Source organism: Mobula hypostoma, chromosome 9, assembly GCF_963921235.1.
Source record: "Mobula hypostoma chromosome 9, sMobHyp1.1, whole genome shotgun sequence".
NCBI classification, from domain to species: domain Eukaryota; kingdom Metazoa; phylum Chordata; class Chondrichthyes; order Myliobatiformes; family Myliobatidae; genus Mobula; species Mobula hypostoma.
In genome coordinates this window covers 28,377,649-28,402,082 of record NC_086105.1, presented here as the reverse complement: position 1 = coordinate 28,402,082, position 24,434 = coordinate 28,377,649, and the positions used below count along the sequence as shown (strand labels likewise).

The 24,434-nt window shown below is 41.3% G+C and overlaps 1 protein-coding gene across 1 annotated transcript in view; it reads right to left on the bottom strand.

Moving 5' to 3' along the window:
* ada2a (adenosine deaminase 2a) overlaps nt 1-24,434 on the bottom strand; it is a 71,818-nt gene that overhangs the window by 7,995 nt on the left and 39,389 nt on the right. The window contains exons 4-7 of the mRNA XM_063059646.1: nt 13,399-13,526; nt 7,194-7,284; nt 3,037-3,145; nt 2,140-2,297 (exon numbers count right to left, since the gene is read on the bottom strand). Of these exons, the coding sequence (XP_062915716.1) occupies nt 2,140-2,297; nt 3,037-3,145; nt 7,194-7,284; nt 13,399-13,526 (486 nt within the window). The remainder of the gene's footprint in view (nt 1-2,139; nt 2,298-3,036; nt 3,146-7,193; nt 7,285-13,398; nt 13,527-24,434) is intronic.

Genomic DNA, 24,434 nt, shown 5'->3' with positions numbered 1-24,434 from the left:
TGACCTCTTTCCTGTAGTTAGGTGACCGGAACTGCACACAATACTCTAAATTAGGCCTCACCAACATCTTACACAAATTCAGCATATCACCCCAACTACTGTACTCAATACTTTGATTTATGAAGGCCAATATGCCAAAAGCTATCTTTACCAACCTATCTAGCTGTGATGCCACTTTCATGGAATTATGGATCTGTATTCTTAAATCCCTTTGTTTTACTGCACCTTTCAATGCAACTTTTACCCTGGTTTTGTCCTCCCAAGTTGCAAACTGTACACTTATCTGCATTAAATTCCCATTTTTCAGCCCATTTTTCTAGCTGCTCCAAATCACTTTGCAAGTTTTGATAGCCTTCCTCACTGCCCATTATACTCCCTATCTTGGTGTCATCTGCAAACTTGCTGATCCAATTAGGGCCATCTCTATTATCCTTTTGCTCTTAACAGAGCTATAGAAGCCCTTGGAATTCTGTTTCACCTTATCTAGTAGAGCAACTTCATGTTTTCTTTTAAACTGGAATGAGACAGGATGGCCAGCTCAAAGAACAAGGTGGTGCTTACACATTTTCCTGGAAGGATAGATTGAAGTTTTGGTGGGCAATGGTGAAATAAATCAACATTAACCACCTCAAGGATCCCACAAAGTAAGTTCCTCTCAAACAACATCTGAAGTGGCCGCCAGGAAAGGAAGCTGCAGTGTCCACAGTGGTTTGATTAGCCGCCAATCCAGTGAGGACTCTTGGCTTTCCTACTAGATATTACCAGGAATGATGGTGAGAATGAACAGGAGTTCACTGTAAACATGAGAGCTGTTGAATCAGAGACTCCGTCATGCCTCAAAGGGCCTACAGGCACCTGCAGCTGAAATCCAACAGAAACCCTGTGACTTTGGGGACAGACAAGGAGTAAAGAACACACAGGAGATCCAGCTGCTCAATAATAACTATGAAGTGCACAGAAATGACAGTGCTAGCAACATAACCTATGGCCTAATAACTCACTGGCCCAGCCTAATGGAAGTCAAGGTCGAAGAAGAGCTCATCAGAACAAAAGAAGTAGGAAGCATCCAACTGTGAGGAGCATTTCTCAGAACTTATTAACTAAGGCTCAGTGTTTGACTCCATCCCAAAGGACCAATCCAGCCCAGACTTACTAGAATGCTATCCAACGACGGTATCTTCTCCCAGAGCACTGAGGCTCGAATTATACTGGACCAACCCCACTGGGCAGGGCACATCATTTGAACATCCCACAACAAACTCCAAGATCAGATAATGCTTTCAGAGCACCATCGTTACAAGAGATTACCAGAAAGAATATGCTTCAAGAATATTCTCAAAGCTGTCTTTAAAAAGTGCAGAATTCTCAGCAATTCGTGGTGCAATTCCACTTGAAACAGAGGTGCACCCAGGCTGCATGGGCAGCTTGAAGTCCCTTCATTGAAAGCGCCAGGAAGACCGGCAGAAGTGATGCAAGGAATTGCCACTCCTGTCCCACCCATGACAGAGTCAGCAGATCTCACAGCGGACCATCAGCTACAGAAATTCACAAAACTGGAGTTGAAGCAACTCATCCTCAATCCTGAGAGATGGCCGAAGCAACAGTAGATGCCTTTAATCTCTATAATAATCCTTCACCAATTCCTCCCCCGATTCCTCACTCCTCCACAGGGTCTGGAATTAAAGCAAAAAGGCAAAGAAAGCCAAAAGCAGTGATCTAAGAACAAGCACAGAGGACAATACCAGGTGTCAGTAACTATTCAAAAGACAGCAACGAAAATGATACATTAATAATTATGCATTTCAAAAGTGGAACCATGGAGGAGAAATTCAACTTTGGTTCATGCATTGAATACTTGACTCCAATAGAATAAATACCATAAAGGCACATAACTGGTAGCCAATACCACACTGCCTCTTTAACAATAACAATCAAAGACAAATTTCTACCACTGGAGCTTTGCTTTAGAATCAGCACAGATATTAGAGGCTTTCCTCTAAGGCAGGGTTTCCCAAACTGGGACCCACGGACCCCTCAGTTAATGGCAGGGGTCTATGGTATAAAGAAGTTTGGGAACCCCTGCTCTAAGGTGAAAGGTGTTATTACATTAAATCAGTTTGATGCATGCAACTTGGATACCTGGTTTGAAATTGGGCAGACTTCTAAGGGTACATTAAATTTTCTGGAAATCCACTTTGCCATTGGATGTTTGTTTATGCTGTAGCCATGGCCTATTCGGCTTGTGTTCAGTAATAAGGCATCCAGGATGTTTTCATCTACACTTGTACCCTCCCAGTCTGTGGGGGCAACCAACAAAAATCCAAGACTTTATCACACAAAAAGTGAAATGCTTGTTCACATGGATATGCAGAGATCACAGGACAACAAATCATCATTCTTCTCCACAAAGTCATGGGCTTTACTGTTAAGATCAATCATTATTCAAATCTATCTTAAGTGGATGAAATTCTTTATGTTGGAGTCCAGTCAGAGAACTCACAGAAGAGGCATCCTTATTATCATGAAGTCATACAATGATTGGCATATTTCACTCCTTTTATCAGCCAATCACAAAATAGTCTTCTCACTGAGATACCAAATATGAGAATACGGAACCTATCGCCATTGGACAGGTAGTTGTTGACGGGGTTGATGGTGGGTAGTCTGAGATGATCTGGGATTGGGCAATGTGGCCTGCCTTACGTTGCTGACTGAGAGCAACTGGGACCTCACTACTGTGGATGTAGGCCTAGGTGAGGATGCTGACTTTGGTTCATTGATCCTTCAAGTGAATTTGCAAAACTTTGCATTGGTGGCATTTTTCTAGAACTTTCAACATTGAAAGCTTACAAGGGAGTAACAGGCCAAAAGAGAACAAACTAACTACAAACTAAAATTCAATTTTAAAGGGGTGCTCAGCACAAAATAGGGTAAAATATTATTTTATTGTTTGTTCAGAGTTGGGCCCATTGTGAACATTAAGGCATTTTTCTTTTAATACCTCATTATGAAAGCATTCCTTCCTGTATATCTTACCAGTTTCTCCAGCATGAAAGAAGAAAGGCAGCTTAACTCCTGTTTCCTTTGGAATTAAAAGCTCGTTCTTGAAATACCACAGTGGGTGCCCGGCATCTTCTTGGCCAACCTGTAACAGGTTAAGGAAATGTTTTTTTTTCCCCCATGTAACAATATGGAAGGTGTCTTTAGTATACTGATAGGTTTTATCTCCAGTGGGACAGTGCAATGGTGACTTTGGCCAATACTATGATGGACAGGTGCATCCACCACTCATAAACAGGTAAGAACAGGGTCTTTATTCCTAATGCTAGATCGTTCACTACACCACTGATCTACTATGACAGCCATGTATTTCAGGATTCAGCCAGCCCTGTCAGGCATGTTGCTACCAGGTCACTCTTGGTTATAGTCACAACCAGAATACAGTCTGTGTCGTTGCTTCCTATGGTATCGGCTCCTAGCATTCTTTAATACAGGGAAGCCCAAGCTTAACCTGATGCCATGAGACATAGTAGGGTTTTTGGAGTCAATGTTGAAAACTCCCAAAGCTACTCCCTGCCCCGTGTACATCAACATAGAAACATAGAAAATAGGTGCAGGAGTAGGCCATTCGGCCCTTCAAGCCTGCACCCCCATTCAGTATGATCATGGTTGATCATCCAACTCAGAACCCTGTACCTGCCTTCTCTCCATTCCCCCTGATCCCTTTAGCCACAAGGGCCATATCTAACTCCCTCTTAAATATAGCCAATGAACTGGCCTCAATTGTTTCCTGCAGCAGAGAATTCCACAGATTCACCAATCTCTGTGTGAAGAAGTTTTTCCTCATCTCGGTCCTAAAAGGCTTCCCCTTTATCCTTAAACTGTGACCCCTCATTCTGGACTTCCCCAACACTGGGAACAATCTTCCTGCATCTAGCCTGTCCAATCCCTTTAGGATTTTATACGTTTCAATCAGATCCCCCTCAATCTTCTAAATTCCAACGAGTATAAGTCTAGTTCATCCAATCTTTCATCATATGAAAGTCCTGCCATCCCAGGAATCAATCTGGTGAACCTTCTTTGTACTCCCTCTATGGCAAGGATGTCTTTCCTCAGATTAGGGGACCAAAACTGCACACAATACTCCAGGTGTGGTCTCACCAAGGCCTTGTACAACTGCAGTAGTACCTCCCTGCTCCTGTACTCGAATCCTCTTGCTATGAATGCCAGCATACCATTCGCCTTTTTCACCGCCTGCTGTACCTACAGACTCCCACTTCTGGAAGTCTTGTCATGCCACTGGAACAAGATGTACCCAAAGACTGAGACAATGGAATTTGAAGCATCGTCTACTAGTTAAGATCAAGTGAGCGTAACTGTGTCCTGCATTCGCTTGGTTAGTTCGTGGAACAGATCTGCCAATTTAGACAATGACCCCAGATGTCCTCCGCAGAAGAAGACTCTGCAAGGTCTATTGGGCTAGGGATAACTCCAGATCACCGGGCCCCATCTCCAGAAAACTTGAAACCACTACACAGCTGCAGCACCCTAATCATCTCCATAATGAATGAAAGGTCTTGGATCTGAAACATTAATTCTGTTTCTCTTTCTGCAGATAATGTGTGACCTGCTAAATGTTTTCTGCACTTTGTATTTATTTTATCTTTTTTTAAAATTTCCTTTTATACAAAAAACACAAGCGGTATGTTGCACCAATTAACAAAATTGCTAATAAACATGTGCTGCCAACTTTCATGTAAGTAAATTGGCAATCCAAAGTACTCAAATCAGAAATTAATAAGATTTGTTAATATCTGGCCTTATTTTATGATATGGCTGATTAAAAATTCATAAAGTTAAAGATTCATTATAATGTATGTGTAGGGGAATATGATGCAGGAGAATGCAAGGGATTTTATTATGCATCATTAACTTTGATTTGCAACATTAATTTGCATATCTCGACATCTGGAAGAAATGACAAGGATCATCGACATAACTAAGGTATTGGCCAGGAGCAGAGGGTGGGGGTAGCTTTACAATAATTAATGAAGGGAACTAAAAGATTCCTTAATCAATTAGGATTGCAAGTTATTAAGTCACAATTTATAAAAACAAATAAAACCTACATGCCATTTTTAATTTATTGACCATTGTCGTAATTGTTACCAGACTTTAGATGATGTAGAGTGAACAGACTTTTTCCCCATTTTCTTTTAATTTTTATGTCTTTATACCTTCTGTGGGTTCGAGGTAGGTTAAGCATCTTTCACTGCTGACATCAAAACATTCATAGTCACAATTATACTGCAATACTGGATATAATGCTATTTTACTTTGACTCGACATTACCTCTCCCTGCCCTACAATAATACCTAGTTATTTCACTATCTCCTGAAAGACAAGTTAATGTCTGACCAGTTATATGGCACGGATCCTTGTTACAGACCTGCTTCCTAAAAAAACCCACTCCTATTTTCTCCTCTTTCCTCCTGAAATATTTGTGATGAAAACAATAGTGATCATAGATGACATCTCACCTCCTGTGGCAATTTGCATTTACGGTGCTGCTCCAATTTTATATAAAAAAGATACAAGGATTGGCAGGACATAGGTTCCACACCAGTAACTACCCTAAAATGATCAGGTCCCTGAACTGGTGTGGATAACTTCAATCACCCACTCTGAACTGATTCTATGGGACATACAAGCTCACATTCAAGGACTCTACAACTCATGATCTCAGTCTTTTTTTTTAAAAAAGACACAATTTGCCTTCTTTTGCGCATTGATTGTTTGCCTGTCTTGGTCTGTTTTATGTATAGTTTATCCCAAATTGTACTGTAACTTTTCCTGTAAATGCCTGCAAGAAAATAAATCTCCACGTAGTATAAGATAATGTATGAGTACTTTGATAATAAATTTACCTTGAGCTTTACAAGGTGGGTTTTAAAATAAAAAGCAGAAATTAATGAACAAGTGAGCAGGAGGCAGAAGCAGTTCAGAATTTTATGGTTTTACTTCAGATTTTCAAGATGAGTACCAAGAAGGATCTCCACAGAGGTTGCAGTGGAGGTGTTGGGATGAAGAAAGTCGCAATAAAGAAAATAGCCGTTTGTTGGAACCGGAGGACTGGAGAACTTTAAAGATACACATGAGTATGAATGGATAATTTTTAAAATAAGTTCAATTTCTTTTTTTATAAATATTGTAACATTTTTATGATGTCAACTACCTATCAAATTTTATCTTAGGTGATGAAAGTTAACAAATCAATGTCAGAATTGTGAGTGTAACACCCTGGGAAGTAGAAGCAATATTTGGGTTATAGATGCATCGGAAGGTGAGCTGGGTCTTTTGTTCAGCATGAGAGGAAGAGAGAAGATACAGGGGAGAACTGGTCGTAGGATACGACCCAGTGGGGAGATCGTGATTCAATGGAGCCAGGCAGCGAGATTGACTGAGGATCAGTGAATTGAGCTCCAACTGGTGCGCATTTGACTTTTTAATTATAATGGGCCTTTCTGTTTTTTTCTTTCTTTTTTTTTTACTAACCCTTTAGTTAAGATTCATAAATATAATTCCTTTAATCGTATGCAGTGTGCTTGGCACTGAGTTGTAACAGGGTTGCAAATTACACAGCATCTTCACAAACCGGGGTTTGGGGTGGGAGACCCGTCTCGATCTCACGGGTTTGGCAGGACCAGAGTGGGTCTTCCCGAGACTGATGCAGCCAAGGAAACCAGCGGAGTTTCATGAGCTAATCCTAATAAAGCACATTCACAGGTATTAATCTTCAAGAAAAAAAAAGTAGACAATTAAAAAAAGATACAAAATTAAAAACCACTTTAAGAAGTTATCACAACATCTTCCACTCTTTTTGGACAGATTTGTTCCTTTGACCAACACCTTAAGTCTTCATCACTGGCTATTCCTCTGGCCAAATCACCACTACCTTAACGTATTTACTACTAATCTGTCTGGGATAATGATAAGGATGTACAGAACTAAGCAGTATTCAATAGGTAACTAGTCTCTAAACTTTGCCCATTAATTTTGTTGTACTTTGGCACAACACTTTTTAACTGAAAAATTTATGTTGTATCAAATTCCTATAAGTGAATGGAGAAAATATAGTCCTTTGAAAATGAAGGACTTAGATCAAAATAGTGAACGTAAAAAAATGTACGTACCATGTCGAACCCTGCTATCATCTCAGGGAACTTCTGTTGAAACATCATGGCCTCATTTATTGTTGTTTTCATGAAAGAATTGTTATGTTTTCTAAAATGAAATGGCACATGAAAAGTTACTGACAGATGCAAAGAGGACATAAATAGCTTGTCATGATAAAAATGTGACAGATCAATTATCAGATTTAGGGCCAGTACAGGAATCAGTTTCCGGAGTCGTTATCCTTCAGCACAATACTACCAGTACTGTACATAACTCTCTGCCTTCCCCAACTCACTCCAGTTGAATCATCTACTCTCAAGATTTCCATTTCATTTCTTATGATTTCCACTCAGTCTTTCAGCAGTCTGTTATCCTTACTGCATTATATCACCCCATGCCAAATGCTGATCTACGTTGAAAGTTGCTGATACTCAAAGTGCTGGTTTGTACATGGTAACAGTGAGCACTCGAGCCTAGAAATTGCTACACCACCTTTTAGTATCATTACAGCAGCACCGTGTCATCCTCACATTTTGTTTGTGAAAGTCCAATAAGATCGGGATCCTCACAAAATGACAGAACCATGGTATCAAGCAGCACAAAGGCCCTTGGATCCACTTGCCCATTGTGAAAAGAACTACCAGTGAGATGAAGAAAATGTTAGAATTAAACATTGCGAACGTGACTATTGAAAGAAAAAAAAAACTAGAGGTGAACATTGCTAACATTGTGAGACACAGAATGCTGTATTTGTTGTATAAAAGCAGCTTGAAGATGAATCAACCAAAGCATCTCCCAAACACAACAAAATTAGATGATGCCAGTGTACAAATGCATCACTAAATTATTGTTCCTTAAGCTTCTTGTCTTCATTCAGCTATTATCTTCCTTTAAACGCTGAGGGCAGTTTTAATATGGCAACACAGTATAATGTGTGTAGTGGCTGACTGCAGAAATAAGTTCTCCATCAACTCAAGAAGTCAGGGAAAAACTGACTGCCCTTTTTAATGCTACTTAATTGAATCATAACATCTGAGAATCCCTATTAAAAAGTACAAGTGAAAGCAGGAGTAGGCCAAGTAGATTCTTCAGCCTATTCCAATGCCATAGTTGATCATTTACAACTTCACTTTTCTGCCGAATTCTCAAATTCATCATATTATAATAAAATGCTGGAAACAGCAGGTCAAGCAGCATTCATGCAAAGAAAAACACAGAGTTCATGTTTTACTTCCGAAACCTATCATCAGAACTGAGAAAGAGATATGAAAAAAATTAGTTTAACAGGAAAGGTGAGGAGAGGGTAGATAGGTAGAACCGAGGGAATGTTTCTGATAGGGTGAGACCAAATGAATGAATGTGGCAGTTGAAAATGAATTATGTTCTTTGTCTGTGATAAGTGTTCGTAATAGCATGGCTGCAGCTCATCCCCAGCAGGTCAGCAATACTTGTGACGAGAGGAACACACTGCCAAAACCAGAGATGTGTGACATGCAGAAATGACCAGTTCTGAAACAGCAAAAAAGAAAGAGCGAGTTACCTAAAGCCAGAGGTTTGAATAGCAAATCCAGAAGAGAGGTAATTTTTCAATTATCTTAGATTCCAAAGAATCACAAGCATCTCTTCATCTCAGTCCCAAATTTTTGTTCCCTTGAGGCATTGCTTCCTATTTCCAAGACGTTATACTGCACCCTTTTATATATATATATCCCATTCCCTCACTTTCTCTGTTTGGAATGTTAGTGATGTAGCATCATCAACACAAAAGTCATTCAAAGAATGACAAAGGAAGTTTAAGGAAACCTCTTCACATAGTGTTCTGCCGAAACTCTTGAAACATCAAAACTCATGTCACATGAAAACTCGGAAATGTATTTGAAGTGAACAATAATTGAAGGCTCAAAGGAGAAAAGGATATTATAGTTAGTCTGAATTGCTCTCTCAAAGATCCAGCATAAACATGATAGGCCAAAGGGCTCCATTGACACCTCGTGGTAAAATGTACATTTGGGAAATATGAGAGCCAAGAGGGATGACAAAAACAAAAAATAGCCTCAGAGAATTTTAACTATGTTTCACTTGATCCCATGAGAACGCACAGAGAATTTTGCTGCATAAATGATCGGAACATAGCATGTCAAGGCAGCATTTCAGTCATGCTTTTGGTGTCTAATGCAAACACAGCATCATAAATTAAGAGCAAAATATTGCTGATGCTGGAGATCCAAAATTAAAAACAGATATGCCAGAAACACTCAACAGGACAACAGCAACAGTCAAGCATTAACTATGCATCTTAATTAATGTTCAGATTAATGGCCTTCCATTATGTTCCAACAAACGCTGAAGCTCAAACAACCGCAGATGCTAGAAATATGAAATAAAAACAGAATATGATGAAAACCTTCAACAGATCAGGCAGAATTTTGGAAAGAAAAACAATTAACATTTCAGGTTCTAGGCCATTCATTGGAAAATTTTAGATCTGGTCATAAATTGTTTCTGTTTTGACCGATGCTGTTTTATTTGCTGAGTGTTTCCAGCATTTTTACACACTTCTGACTATGGAAAGTAATTGCAAAATAAACCAGTGGGTTGTGTTTAGAGAAGTATTGCTTAGATGTTTAAGTCTAAACACAGTGCGTCCCAGTTAATTGGGACACACTGGGACCAGTACATTTTTGATTCATTAAGCAGTTACCCCAATTAGTCGAAGTTTCATGGAAACAATTAAAAAGGTATAAGAAAGACAAACTGCCATTTAACTGGGTAACAAATTATTTATTTAAATGAAATACAGAACAAATTAGAACACTATCAATACTACTACCATACTATAAAACTGCGTATTAGTTCCTAATTGACAACAACGGATGAATTCATCTCATATACACTGTTGTGTTCATTTTATTGACTGCAAATGAACAAAATCAGAGCAGACGCCTAGTGCAGATAGTGGACTGCCTTCATGCAATACTTTCGACAATTGTATCCTCCAAATCTTCATTTTCATTGTAATATTCAAGATGATTGTCGATACCTTCAAATTCTTTATAGTTCCTAAATGCTGAAGTAGTGAAATCATTTAGTTTTCACTCCCAACTGTTTCTGGCATCCCCAAGCCTCAGAGCTTGAAAGCATAAAGAGGAAAATAGTTCTGAAGTATCTTACTGCCTACGTCTTGCCAACCAGCAATGACAGAATCACTGCTTTTTGAACAGAAACACATGCAACTGATGCTATTTAAAAGCTGTTTGCTTTAAGCATGGTGCAGTGTCTAATGGCCACACTAGTGCACACGACTGCCACTAGCTAGAAACTGTTTGGTAACAGTCTCCTGTCCCAATTAAGCAGCATACTGTCCCAAATAAACAAAAGGAATTCTGGCTACTTTCTTGATTGTTTTATGTTCGTTAAGAATTATCCCAAATAAGTGGCTGCTCCGATTAACCGGTAGTCCAGTTAACTATAATCCATCGGACATGATGTCCAAAATAGTGACAAGGTACAGTACTATGCAAACATATAAAACATTCTGTAAAGCAAAGATGCTTTTAAAAATAATGAACTGAAAAGTTTATAAATTTCAAATAAATTACTATACGAGCAGTAAAAAACTTCATCAAATCAATATTTATTGTGACCACCCTTTGCCTTTAGAACTTCATCAATTCTCTTAGGTACACTGTTGAGCAATTTTATAACAAAATCGGCTGGTAGGTTGTCCCAAGCATCTTGGAGAACTTCTATAGCAGGGGTTCCCAACCTGGGGTCCATGGACCTCTCGGTTAATGGTAGGGATCCATGGCATAAAAAAGGTTGGAAACCCCAGTTCTGCAGACTTTGGTTGTCTCACTTGCCTCTGTCTCTCCATGTAATCCCAGACAGCCTCGAAGAAGCTGAGATCAGGGCTCTGTGGAGGCCATGCCATCTGTTGTAGAACTTCTTGTTCTTCTTTTCACTGAAGGTAGTTCTTTATGACCTTGGCCGTGCGTCTGGGGTCATCGTCCTGCTGCAGAATGAAGCTGCGACTGATCAGACACCTCCCTGATGGCATTGCCTGATGAAGGAGAATCTACTTGAACGTCTCAGCATTGAAGATTCCATTAATTCTGAACAGATCACCATTTGTAGAAATGCAGCTCCAAACCTGTGGGGAAACTCCACTGTGCTTCACTGTTGGCTGCAGACACTCATCCATGTAGCACTCTCCAGTTCTTCAACGGACAAGCCGCTTCCTGTTTGAGCCAAAAATTTCAAAATTTGACTCGTCAGTCCAGAGCACTTGCTGCCATTGTTCAGCATCCTAGCCCTTATGCTTTTGTGCGTAGGTGAGTCTCTTGGCTTTGGTTCCACTTCAAAGGAATGACTTTTTGGCAGCAACTCTTCCACGGACACCACTTCTGACAAGATTCTCCAGGCTGTACAGGGGTGTACAGGGTTCCAGTGGTTTCTGTGAGTTCAGAGATAATAGCAGTGCTGCACTTCTTCCGATTTAGGAGGGAAATCAGTTTGATTTATCTCTCATCTGCTTCACCCGGTTTCTGTCACCAACCACTACATTTCTGGTCCTCAACCTTGCCCGGTACTTTGTGCTTCTTCAGAAGAGCTTGGACAGCACATCTTGAAACTCCTGTCGGCTGTGAAATTTCTGTTTTGGAGAGACCTTGCTGATGCAGGATGTCCACCCTGCGTCTTGCTGCTGCGTTCACTCTTGCCATGGTGTAAGAATTGATGATTTGAAGGTTAAACTATCACACCCTCACCTTTCAGTTTGGCTGTCCTTCACCCAGTTTGATTCCTTGTACACACGTTTCTGTTTCAGTTAATCAGTTTAGCTCATTCAACTCATTCTGTCATTGAACATTAGCACCTGTTTGTTAACTTAGTTTAATCATGCACTGGGCCATATACCTACAAAGTCATCAAGTTTATTTTATTTCAAAAGTGGTCTATTACTTAATCTGTTACTTTCTTTAATGAAATACAAACATTTCTCTGTAATTTTTTTTGGAAAATTAATGTTTGGAAATCTAAAATTTGCTCTTTACTACTGACACTAATGGAGAAGACAAAAAATAAACATCTGAAACAAAATTTTTATTAAAAATCTGGGCTACATAAGACTTTTGCACAGTACTGAATGTGTTGTTCACAGATAAACTCTCAACCTCCTTACCATTTCATAAAAGTTGGGATTGTTAAATCTTAGCTGTTGCATTACAACGGTGCATTTAACACATTTAATCGCAACTCTAGCTGTGACAATTTGTCAGTCTGTTGGTAATCACACTGTTAAACAGAAATTATCTTTATATCACACCATTCAATGTACTCCAAAATGTTATGATAACATGAGATTTTCACAATTAGTTCAGCTGCAAAAGCAAATTACCTTAACAACGAACAGTATCATAGCAGCACAACCTGCAAGTTTAATCTTGCATAACTGTGATCTTCAACAAATTTCCTAGATTTGAACTGGATGCATGAATCTAGAAAGGACTTCCCCTTTTTAAGCTGTGAAAGTTGGGTGAGATATCCCATATTGCACCTCATGTATAGAAACAGTTGAAGATACAACTGTCTTGTCAAATACTACAAACCCTATTTTGAAGCACATAGCACACCATATGTTACACTGACCATCCTGTCTAAAATTTATCAAGTCTCTTGTAATAAACACAGTATTTCCATGATCACGTAACATTCCATAGAGTCCTGGGAAAATGTTACAGGTTCCATTTGTGGCAATGTCACCTTGTGAGCTCAAGCTACAAGCTGTGAATTTTATGAATATATTGATACTCTAGCAAAGGACAAATAATACAACTACATTCTAGGAATGAATTGTATAAACATACTTCCCTTCTAACTGTCCAGAATTACAAATATCAATTGCTCAATCTATACACGACTTGGTCATCTAATGCATGTCACTGTGGGACCTCAGCAATTGCACAGTAGATAATACGATTTGTTTAAAACAACTGATTGGCCTGGGCTGAGTTAAATAAGCCCAGTCAGCAAGACCAAGCAATACTGTTCCTTTGTTCTGCTGACCCTAGTTTGAATTATTTCCAGAGCTGCGTGTTCCAGTGCCTCCTTCACAATTATTTGGGGCAGGCTTCAGCGGTGAACCAATGGTACACATCAGAATTGACATTCAAAGCAACGCTATTTTGAAACATCAAATAGAAATACTGATTCACTATATCCTACCGAGGTGTTGAAAATATGACTTTGGCTCCCATGAAGTCAGGATAATCATGTTGGAATTGTCTGGTAACCTCCTGGTAAGCCCTAATGGACCACTCCTTGTCGTGCAAGGTGCCATTGAGTTCATACACCTAAAATATACAGAAAGTGACCGTTAATATTTTGTTGTTTACAATCAAATGACCTTGCAATGCGCCTGTTTGAACAAAGACAGGATGTAACATTGATACTCCCACTTTATTTTCATGGTTGTGCCACCCCACCATTACCGATCTTACAATTCATTGCTTTAGAAAATTCACATGGATGTGTACTGGTTGAAGGTTACCAGAATGGATCTAAGTCATAATCATTTCCTAAGGAAGGCAACCAATCAGTTTCAAAATCATTCCACAGCACTTTGGAAGATTAAGCAAGCTACTGGAGAAAGACAGGTGAGAGCAAAATAATCACTTTTCTGACTCGGCCGTCGATGAGCGAGCTGCCGACAGCCTTCTGCCTGGAAGTCCTCCAAATCCATACTGTCCACACCAAAGGCGACAGAAGCCCAAAATGTTTAATGGGTTCATGTGGTCAGGGTCAGTGAAGGCAAAACTACCACTTCAAACAGCAAATCCCCTCACATTGCACAATAAACTCTGAGTGAATGATAAAAATCTCTGATTTATCCGATTCACACCTCTCTACACCATGATACTACCCATAACACTTCCTGATACACAACTTGCCATGTGCCTCAATGACCAAGCTACAGTCCTAAATATGACACTGCCCAGCTTCCATGCATATGACTTTGCCACATTTCTCTTTCACTCACCACATTATTTACATGGGGTATCTAATCATTAAACAATGTTATATGGTGAATTACAGACTACTTATTGAAATGTTCATCAGCTGAGCCCTAAGTAAGTAAAGTCTGTCAAAATAAACTCTATTAGTTCAGTGCAAAAAGTTAACCATTTATGATCCATAACAAGAATCCAACATCTTTCCTCAACCAAGACAACTGGTAAACTACAGAAGTAGGGTTAATATGAAATCCCACTACTTGCAAAAATGTCCAGAGTTTTATAATTGCAAATTCCACACACAGCATATTCCAGATACCCAGGAACCCTGTTCTTGAAAAACTTGGTAAATTGTACTTTTTGCACATTTGAATCTTATTTTTTTCTGTACACACATTAAATCATTGGACAGCAAAGTGGCAAAGCTGGTAGATGAAACAGGGATGCTGTCTGTGCAAGGTGTGCACGCTTTCCCTGTGACCGTGTGGGTTTCCTCTGGGTGCTCCGATTTAGATTATGAGAACACTCAGTCCTCTTTTATTGTCATTTAGAAATGCATACATGCATTAAGAAATGATACAATGTTTCTCTGGAGTGATATCACAGAAAACAAGACAAACCAAAGACTAACACTGACAGAACCACATAATTATAACATATACTTACAGCAGTGCAAAGCAATACCATAACGTGATGAAAAACAAACCATGGGCGCGGTAAAAAATAGTCTCAAAATCCCCGAGTCGATCAACTCCTGAGTCCCCAAAAGCAGATGGCAAAAGGGAGAAACTCCCTGCCATAAACCTCCAGGCACCGTCAACTTGTCGATGCCTTGGAAGCAGCCAACCACAGCCGACACCGAGTCCGTCCGAAAACTTCGAGCCTCTGATCAGCCTCTCCGATACAGCCTCCCGAGCGCTATCCTCTGCCGAGCGCCTTCGACCTAGCCCTGGCCGCTGAAACAAGCAAAGCCGAGGATTCGGGGCCTTCAGCTCCGGAGATTCCGGTTACCACACAGTAGCAGCGGCAGCGAAGCGGGCATTTCAGAAGTTTTCCAGATGTTCCTCCGTACTGTCACGTCCGTCTCCATCAAATCAGAATTGTGCACGGTCCCCTACTTAACAGATTACAGATATCATTCACCGGAGAGGCCACGCATGCTGCCGTACCGCCGCCATCTTCTCCTCCTCCTACATTCGAAAGATGTATGGGTTGGTTGGTTAAAACTGTAATTTGCCTCCACTGTGTAGATGGTGTATCTGCAAAATCCTCTTATCCACTGGCTGACAACCAAACCAATCCTAGGTTAACAGTCCCATATCAAGCCTCGAATTACAATCAATTGGCACTAACAGTCATCCACACGATCCACATGCCTGACATCACTCTTAAGGTCTGTCGTGGCATAGGAATGTCAGGGTGGACAAGGGAAAAGATTCAAGGATGCTTTCAAAGCCTTCTGGAGAAAATGTAATATTTCTCCACTCATAATGAAAAATCATTCCAGGATGGTCCTGATAAGCTCAAAATTCTTTGTTTGGAGGATAGGGAAGCCCAGTGTAAGCAATAGATGGAGCACACCAATGCTATAACACCCACCCTTTTCATCCCGCATTGCCTGCTCCACATCCAGCTCAGTTCAAAAATCCCTTATTTGGTTCAACTCTAGTTCCGTGTTGCCGATCGTCCTCAACCTGAAGAGACTGTGTGAGAAGCGCAGTGTTTTCAGCCCAACGAGGCAGATCTCTGAGTAGTCTGGAAGAATCCAGCAGCATGAAAGCTACCAGCTGGTAGCAGCAGTAACCTTCACTTCCACAGGATGAGCTGTCAATCCCACATACTGTCCCCAGGCCATCCTGTACATATGGTGCAACTCTGCGGCTGCCTGCACTCTGAACAGCAGATGGTGAAGATAAGTTATCTTGAACCTCCCTGCGTTCAAGAGGAGGGGGGAGGCAGGGGGTTGTAATGGATATGGACAATAAAAACCTCAGAAGCCTGTGGCTCCTCAAAAACTCTTCAGCTAAAACATGCTGCATACTTAGAACACCCCCAGAGAATTCCCATCCTCTACATTTCTGCCATTTAATGAGTAAAAACAAAGGGATTAGTAGTAGCATTTTGTCTGTTCTTCCAAAGCGCCCAATAGGAAAAAACACAACAAAACCACCAAGCAAAACCTAAATGAAGCAAAGAAAACTAAATTAAAATATTAGAAGTACATTAACCTAATCTGTACTAAACAGTTTGGTTCAGTTACCCGTCCACGGGCATCGTACATGCTGTCAGTGAAGATTTTCCCAAAGTTAAAGTAATTCTACAAAGACATTAATATTTCAGTTTTTAAATGAACCCATAGATTGAACAATTTTTATTTCCTTGACATGCAATAACTGGAACAAAAAAAAACATCAGGCAATAAATCTGACACTTCTATCATTCATGAAATCTGGATAACTCACTTGATACACTCAGCATGTCTGAATTACAACATCTTAATTAGCCCCTACACCCGAAGATGAAATACCCAAGAGAAGCTATTAGAACTGAAACTAATTTGTATGATTTCTTGTGAGTTCCTGTCATTGTGTGGCAGATCAATGATCCAGTACAAAAGCTATATACGCAGCATGTTTCAATAGGCTGTAGTTACTCTCAACATGCCAGCAAAGTGGCCCTCTGCCTGTAGTCTTTAAAGCAAAATGTATTTATAACAATTATCTTTTCTCTCCCTCACTAAACATTGTAATGTGAACCACTGTGACAAGAATCAGGTCCAAGTAACCAGAATCAGAATCAGGTTTAATATCACCAGCATATGTCGTGAAATTTGTTAACTTTGCAGCAGCTGTACAATGCCACACACAATAACAGAGAGAAATAAAATTTTGAATTACAGTAAAAATAAACAAATATATATATTAAATTAAATAAGTAGTGCAAAAATAGAAATAGAAAAGTGGTGAGATAGTGCTCACGGGTTCAATGTCCATTCAGAAATCGGATGGCAGAGGGGAAGAAGCTGTTCCTGAATCACTGAGTGTGTGCCTTCAGGCTTCTGTACCTCCTTCCTGGTGGTAGCAATGAGATGGGGGCATGTCCTGGTTGGCGGGCATTCTTAATGATGGACGCTGCCTTTTTGAGGCATCGCTCCTTGAAGATGGCTTGGATACTACAGAGGCTAGAGTCCATGATGGAAATAACTAATTTTACAAATCTCTGCAGCTTACTTCCATCCGGTACAGTAGAGCCCCCCCCCCCCCCCAATAACAGATTGGTATGAAATTACTATAATTGGTATGAAAAACCCGTCCTGCTGAAGGGTTTCGGCCCAAAACATTGACTGTACTCTTTTCTATAGATGCTGTCTGGCCTGCTGAGTTCCTCCAGCATTTTGTGTGTGTTGCTTGGATTTCCAGCTTCTGCAGATTTTCTCTTGCTTGAAATTACTAATGCTTTTTTTTAATGAAATGATTCTTCATGTTATGAAATGAAGAAATAAATAAAGGAATGAATGAACATGCAGCTGTGATAAGGGAGGTAAACAAAACTACTGGTTTAAAAAAATATGGATTCAAAGTAAGACAGAATCTTGGAGCGAGTCTGAGATGAATGAATGTTGTTGGCAGAAATGGTTGGATTAAGCGATAGATTGATCCACAGAACACGAGGTCATACCTAAAGGTGTGGAATCATTGCCAGGTCAGACAAGTGGGTTAAGACCAATCGACAAGGATTTGAAAAACGGAAGTAAGATTCACGGCAATGAGGGGCAGCAAATTAGCTGTGATAATGGCTGATACCTATTAGGCATCAAAGCCAAGCACATTCAGAAGCTGAACTTGTACTGTTTGTGAAGGGTGATTGATAGATGCTTGGACTGAATGAATACATTCTCCAAATGACTGGAATTGGGATAAAAGTTTGGTAATAACAGAGTTATGATAATGTTCATAACTGAGGCTGAAGGGTAAACCATCATCACTGAGACTCAACATCCCTCTCTGTATCTGGATCTTGGCCATCTTGACAGAAACACACAGTCAGTCAGCGTTGGAGGCAGCATCGTAAGCTCCACTGCGCTGAGCGTTGGCGCACCCCCCCTCCCCCCGCCATGGCTGCGTGCTCAGCCCGCTGCTGTTCATGCTGTTGGCTCATGACTGCACTCCCAGATCCAGCTCAAACCACGTTACCACGTTCGCTCTCATCAGCAGCCACGAGTCGGCATACAGAGAGGAAGTGGAGAGGCTTGTCAAATGGTGCAAAACCAACAACCTGAGTCTCAACGTGGACAAGATAAAAGAGATGATTGTGGTATTCAGGAAGGCACAGGTCGACCTCTCTCTGTTGCACATCAATGGTTCTGCCATGGAAAAAGAGCACGAAGTTCTTGCTTCTGCACATAATGGACCAACTACACCTCCTCATTAGTCAAGGCACAGCAGTGCCTACACTTTCTGAGAAGATTGAGGTGAGCAAGGCTCCCTGCCCCCCATTTTAACAACCTCCTACAGCAGCACCATTGAGTGCACTGCCTGACGACATCGTTGTGTGGCAGAACGCTGAAAGGCATTGGACAAGACCCTACAGAGGATGGCAAAAATAGCTGAGAGGATCGCTGGGGTCTTCCTCCAACCACACCCCCCATCTGTGACATTAACCGGGAATGTAGTGCATGAAGAGCCCAAGGCATTGTTGAGGATCCCTACGACCCATCCCACAATCTCTCTGACCCACTACCATGATGAAGGAGATACAAGAACATCAGGACTTGGACTGCCAGGCTGGGTAACAGCTTCTTCCCTCAGGCTGCAAGATTAATGAATACCCTGCCACCACCAAGGTCTCATCACCAGGACAGCGAGCTATTTACTGTTCTCTGTTTCCCTGAGCTGCGTACTACATACATTCAACTATATTACTAACTTATTTGTGATTTTTGTTTTATGTCCTGATGAAGTGCCTTGGCCCAGAACGTTGACTGTTTATTCCCATCCATAGATGCTACCTGACCTGCTGAGCTCCTCCAGCATATTGTGTGTATTGTTTTTGTTTTATGTGCTGTGTGTGATATATGTTTTGTGGGGGCACTGTGGTCTAGAGGAACATTGTTTTGCTTGATTCTACATACGTACAGTCAGATGACAAAAAAACTTGGAACTTTAAAGGGACATTACTGAAGATATACCAGTGAATGGTCCTGGTGATGGTTAGGAAGTGCAACTTGTAGCACAACTCCAGGTCACACAGAAAAGTTTCTCACCGATAGAGTGGGTGGCTGGGAAGATGGATGAAGTCATGGATAATTGAATGGAGTTAACTGGGGTGGACTGACAGGACTGAAAATAAATTGCAACTCAAGATTCATGTGAAACAAAGCCACAGCTTCATCTGGGTGAATGATCCTCCAACAACAGCGCAGAGACAGCAATGCCAGTTGATACCTTTGAACTAGTGGGAAACTGGAGCTAGTTTATAATTATTCATATGGAATGTGTACCCATGCTTTCATAAACATATTTCTTTGAGGTAGAAAGTAGATACTGGACAGGGAGAGTGCTGGAGTTATTGGGAGATTTATCTTAGCAGGAACAACATTGCTGAAATCAGAGGGACTATATCAGAACAGGAAGGAGTGGAGTCAAAGGGTGTTCTGTAGAACAAATGGATTAGGAAGGATACGATGGTAGATGATTTTTCAGTTCTGTGGAAGAAAGGAAGGACCAAGAAGACTGAAGAGGTTAGAGAATCCTATCCAAGAGAGATGGTAAACTAAGAGCAGATTAGGAGGAAGATACTTGAACTGGAGGTCAGTAATGATGCCAGCTCCAGATTATTGAGGAAATGTCTCCTTCAATTACATGACGGAAAGACACAGGTATCACTCAGCACTCTCCTTTGACATGAAACGATTCTTTTTAATCTCCATTAACTTCAACTCTTATTTTAAAACACAGAAGTAGGTTACCTCGAAGACCGAAATCTAGATCCTCAGTGAAGAGACCTTTGCATCTGGGAGCACAAGAGAAACCCTGTTCCAACATTATACATTTATATCATTATGCTGCAGGTTTCCTGAACATACAATAATAGGCTTAAGATTATTTTCATTTTAACCTCTTTTCAAAGTCTAGACAAACTTTAGTTGAGATAAACTGGTAAAGGCAAAGACCATACTTTTGAGATTGACATTCATCAGAACATTAAAAAATCTAAGCAAGCTTTACTTTGCTGTCTTTCCTGATGCTTTATGTTTCATTTTCTGGCTGGAAACTTCTTAGAAAGCACTGAAGATGACTACAAAGACATCTTTATATTGTGTCTGGAGCTAAGGGAATATTTTTCAGTGCCAGTTTCTTTTAGATATCTTTCTGCCTGCCCTAAACGCCAGCACCATAGCAGGCAGTAACTAACTAACTTCCCTTTAGATGACATAAGACCAAAGACCCAGCTGCTTTCTACATCATATTTGTATAATGATGCAGAGGGGGATCAAAAAGACGAGGGAAAAGAACCGGGTCGAGACAACAGAGACTTATGGAGCAGAGGAGTTATAAGCCGTGTCGCCCCTCTCTCATTATGGGCAATGTGAGATCGCTGGGTAATAAAATGGACGAGTTGACGGCACTAGCCAGGAGTCAGAGAACATTTCGGGAGTGCAATGTTATGTGTTTTACTGAAATGTTGCTGCACAAGGACATACCCGACAAAAACATTTCTGTAAAGGGCTTCCTGACCGTTCCGGCCAACCGGAAGTGCACTGACAGTGGTAAGCGTAAAGGAGGGGGGCTTGCTGTGCTGGTTAACAACAGATGGTGCAATCCTGGTCATATTACAATCAAGGAACGTATTTGTAGCCTGGATATTGAACTTTTTGCTGTTGGACTCCGGCCATATTATTTTCCAAGGGAAATTTCACATGCATTGTGGTTGTTGTGTACATCTCTCCCTCTGCCAACCCGACATCGGCGTGTAACATCATTTACACTGGTGGGCACAGGAGTAGATTCAGTCAGAGACTCATTCCACCAGGATGCAGCAATGAGCGTCATGGGAAGTCATTCCTGCCTGTGGCCATCAAACTTTGCGGCTCCTCCCTTGGAGGGTCAGACACCATGGGCCAATGGGCTGGTCCTGGACTTATTTCCATCTGGCATGGTTTACATATTATTATTTGATTGTTTGTGGTTTTGTATTGCTATGTTTGTACTCTGTTCTCGGTTTGTGCAACTGTAACGAAACCTAATTCCCCTCAGGATCAATAAAGTATGTCTGTCTATCTATCTATCTATCTAGCTATATGAATACTTAATTCCAGGACGAAGGAGATGTCTTCCTTTTTTAAAGAAAGGGGCTTTCCTTCCCACCATCAACTCTGCTCTCAAACGCATCTCTCCCATTTCATGCACATCTGTTCTCACTCCATCCTCCCACCACCCCACTAGGAATAGGGTTCCCCTTGTCCTCACTTACCACCCCACCAGTCTCCGGGTCCAACATATCATTCTCCGTAAGTTCCGCCACCTCCAACGGGATCCCACCACCAAGCACATCTTTCCCTTCCCCCGCCCCCTGCTTTCCCCAGGGATCGCTCCCTACACGACTCCCTTGTCCATTCATCCCCCCCATCCCTTCCCACCAATCTCCCTCCTGGCACTTACCCTTGTAAGCAGAACAAGTGCTACACATGCCCTTACACTTCCTCCCTTACCACCATTCAGGGCCCCAGACAGTCCTTCCAGGTGAGGCGACACTTCACCTGTGAGTCGGCTGGGGTGATATACTGCGTCCGGTGCTCTCAATGTGGCCTTCTATATATTGGCGAGACCCGATGCAGACTGGGAGACCGCTTCGCTGAACACCTACGCTCTGTCCACCACAGAAAGCAGGATCTCCCAGTGGCCACACATTTTAATTCTATGTCCCATTCCCATTCTGATATGTCCATCCATGGCCTCCTCTACTGTCAAGATGAAGCCACACTCAGATTGGAGGAACAACACCTTATAATCCGTCTGGGTAGCCTCCAACCTGATGGCATGAACATTGATTTCTCTAACTTGCGTTAATGCCCCTCCTCCCCTTCTTACTCCTTCCCTTATCTATTTATTTATTTATTTATTTATCTCCCTTCCCCCCCCCGTCTCTTTTTTCTCCCTCTGTCCCTCTCACTATATCTTCCTCTGATGCTCCGCCCCTTTCTTTCTCCCTAGGCCTCCCGTCCCAAGATTCCTCTCCCTTCTCCAGCCTTGTATCCCTTTTACCAATCAACTTTCCAGCTCTTAGCTCCATCCCTCCCCCTCCTGTCTTCTCCTATCATTTCAGATCTCCCCCTTCCCCTCCCACTTTCAAATCTCTTACTATCTCTTCTTTCAGTTAGTCCTGACGAAGGGTCTCGGCCCGAAACGTCGACTGTACCTCTTCCTATAGATGCTGCCTGGCCTGCTGCGTTCACCAGCATTATATATGTGTTGCTCGAATTTCCAGCATCTGCAGATTTCCTCGTGTTTGCCTACTTAAATCAACAGTAGTTGTAGAACTTGGACCACTTTACTTAAATGTCCATAGTTATAAGTAATTTGAGAAGACTTAAACAGTAATTTAGTATTAGAATGAAAATTTGCTTCATTATCTACAAATGCAAATAAAAAACTGCACTACAATGAATTCTTCCTTTCGTTTCTTTTTTCTGTTTACTTTACTTTCTAATTTCTCTCTCCTTCTCAAGGTGATGTCAATCCCTTGCTTGGATATAGTCCTGTGGGTGTTGAGAAACATCATCCATAATACGCCTTGAGACAGAGTTCTGCCAACCTATCTGAATGAATAAAAAAATCATAAGGAAGTCTCTTATGTCACAGATGCTACTTCTGGAACTAAAGCAGTATCTTGCTGACTTTCCCTCATAAACACAGCTGCAATTCTCTTACTGTTGCTCAAACGTGATTACTCATCGTATTATTCACCCAGGTCAGGAGATCTGATGGCTGGAGGCTGAGGGTAGGGTGCTGGGGTTGGATTGGTGAGGAAGCTGAATGGTTGAGGGGAGAGAGGTCTGGTTGCCGAGCAAATTTGTCATGAATGGAAAAGGAAGGAGTTGGTAACAACTGGTGGTTGTGAGAAGCATGATGTGGGAATGATCATGACCCTGAGGGTATGGGGTGGGGGGAAGGGAATTCTGAGCATTGGGAATAGAAGGTCCAGTTGGAGTGGGGGTGGTAGCCAAAAGTCAAGCATGGGACTTGGTTTACAGGAGTTCCAAATCCAGCAATGCACATCAATTAAACATGGCTAAGCAATGACCACTGCTAATCACCTGCAGACAACTTGATCTAAGACCCCCCCCCAATATTTCAAAATGAGCAACGTTGTCAACCTGCTTGTGACAGATACAGAAAGAACATCAGACAAGTTTGACCCAGTCAAATTTCCGGCTAACAAGAGATGACACAGATATGCATACTGTTGCATCTTTCTGCAGATGAAAATCCAATTTGCAATTGTGTAAGTGAATAAAGCAGCACTGAAGGTGATTGAATTTCTTGGCCAATGACTTGAACAATGCATTTGAAATGTAAGGGGTAACACTAAAGAAATTTGTAATTTGGATGATAAAATATTCATTAATGCAAGTAGACCATTAAATGATTTTTTTTTTTGGAACCACTATTGTGAAGTATCTAGGGACTGGCTTCCTGGAGAGTCTATTTACCTCAGCCAAGGTTACAGTGACTAGGCATGGATTCTAAGGGTTATATAAAACAATAACAGTCTATTGCAGAATGTAAAGCATTAGCCATCACTTAATCAACTGAATCCCACAGTAACTGATATCCAGTACTCTCTATCAAACTAATTGTATGTGTACTGAATTTAAGACTGAGGCAAAATATTTTCTCTCAGAGGGTCATATGTGTTAGGATGCCATAACCTCCACCAAAGTTAAATCTTGCAACATAGGGACAGCAGAGCTTCGCTTCCAGATGAGCTGAATGCCTTCTACGCTCACTTTGATCACTAGGAGAGGGAGAAACCATCGTGCACCCACATGTCTCCTGATGATCCTTCCATCTCAGTACCTAAAGTTCACGTGCAGGCTGCCTTCAAGAGAGTGACTCCAAGGAAAGCAACCGGTCCGGATGGAGTACCTGGCCGAGCACTGAAGACCTGTGCTGACCAACTGGCAGGTGTATTTACGGACATCTTCAACCTCGCGCTCCGGCGGTGTGTGGTACCCACCTGCTTCAA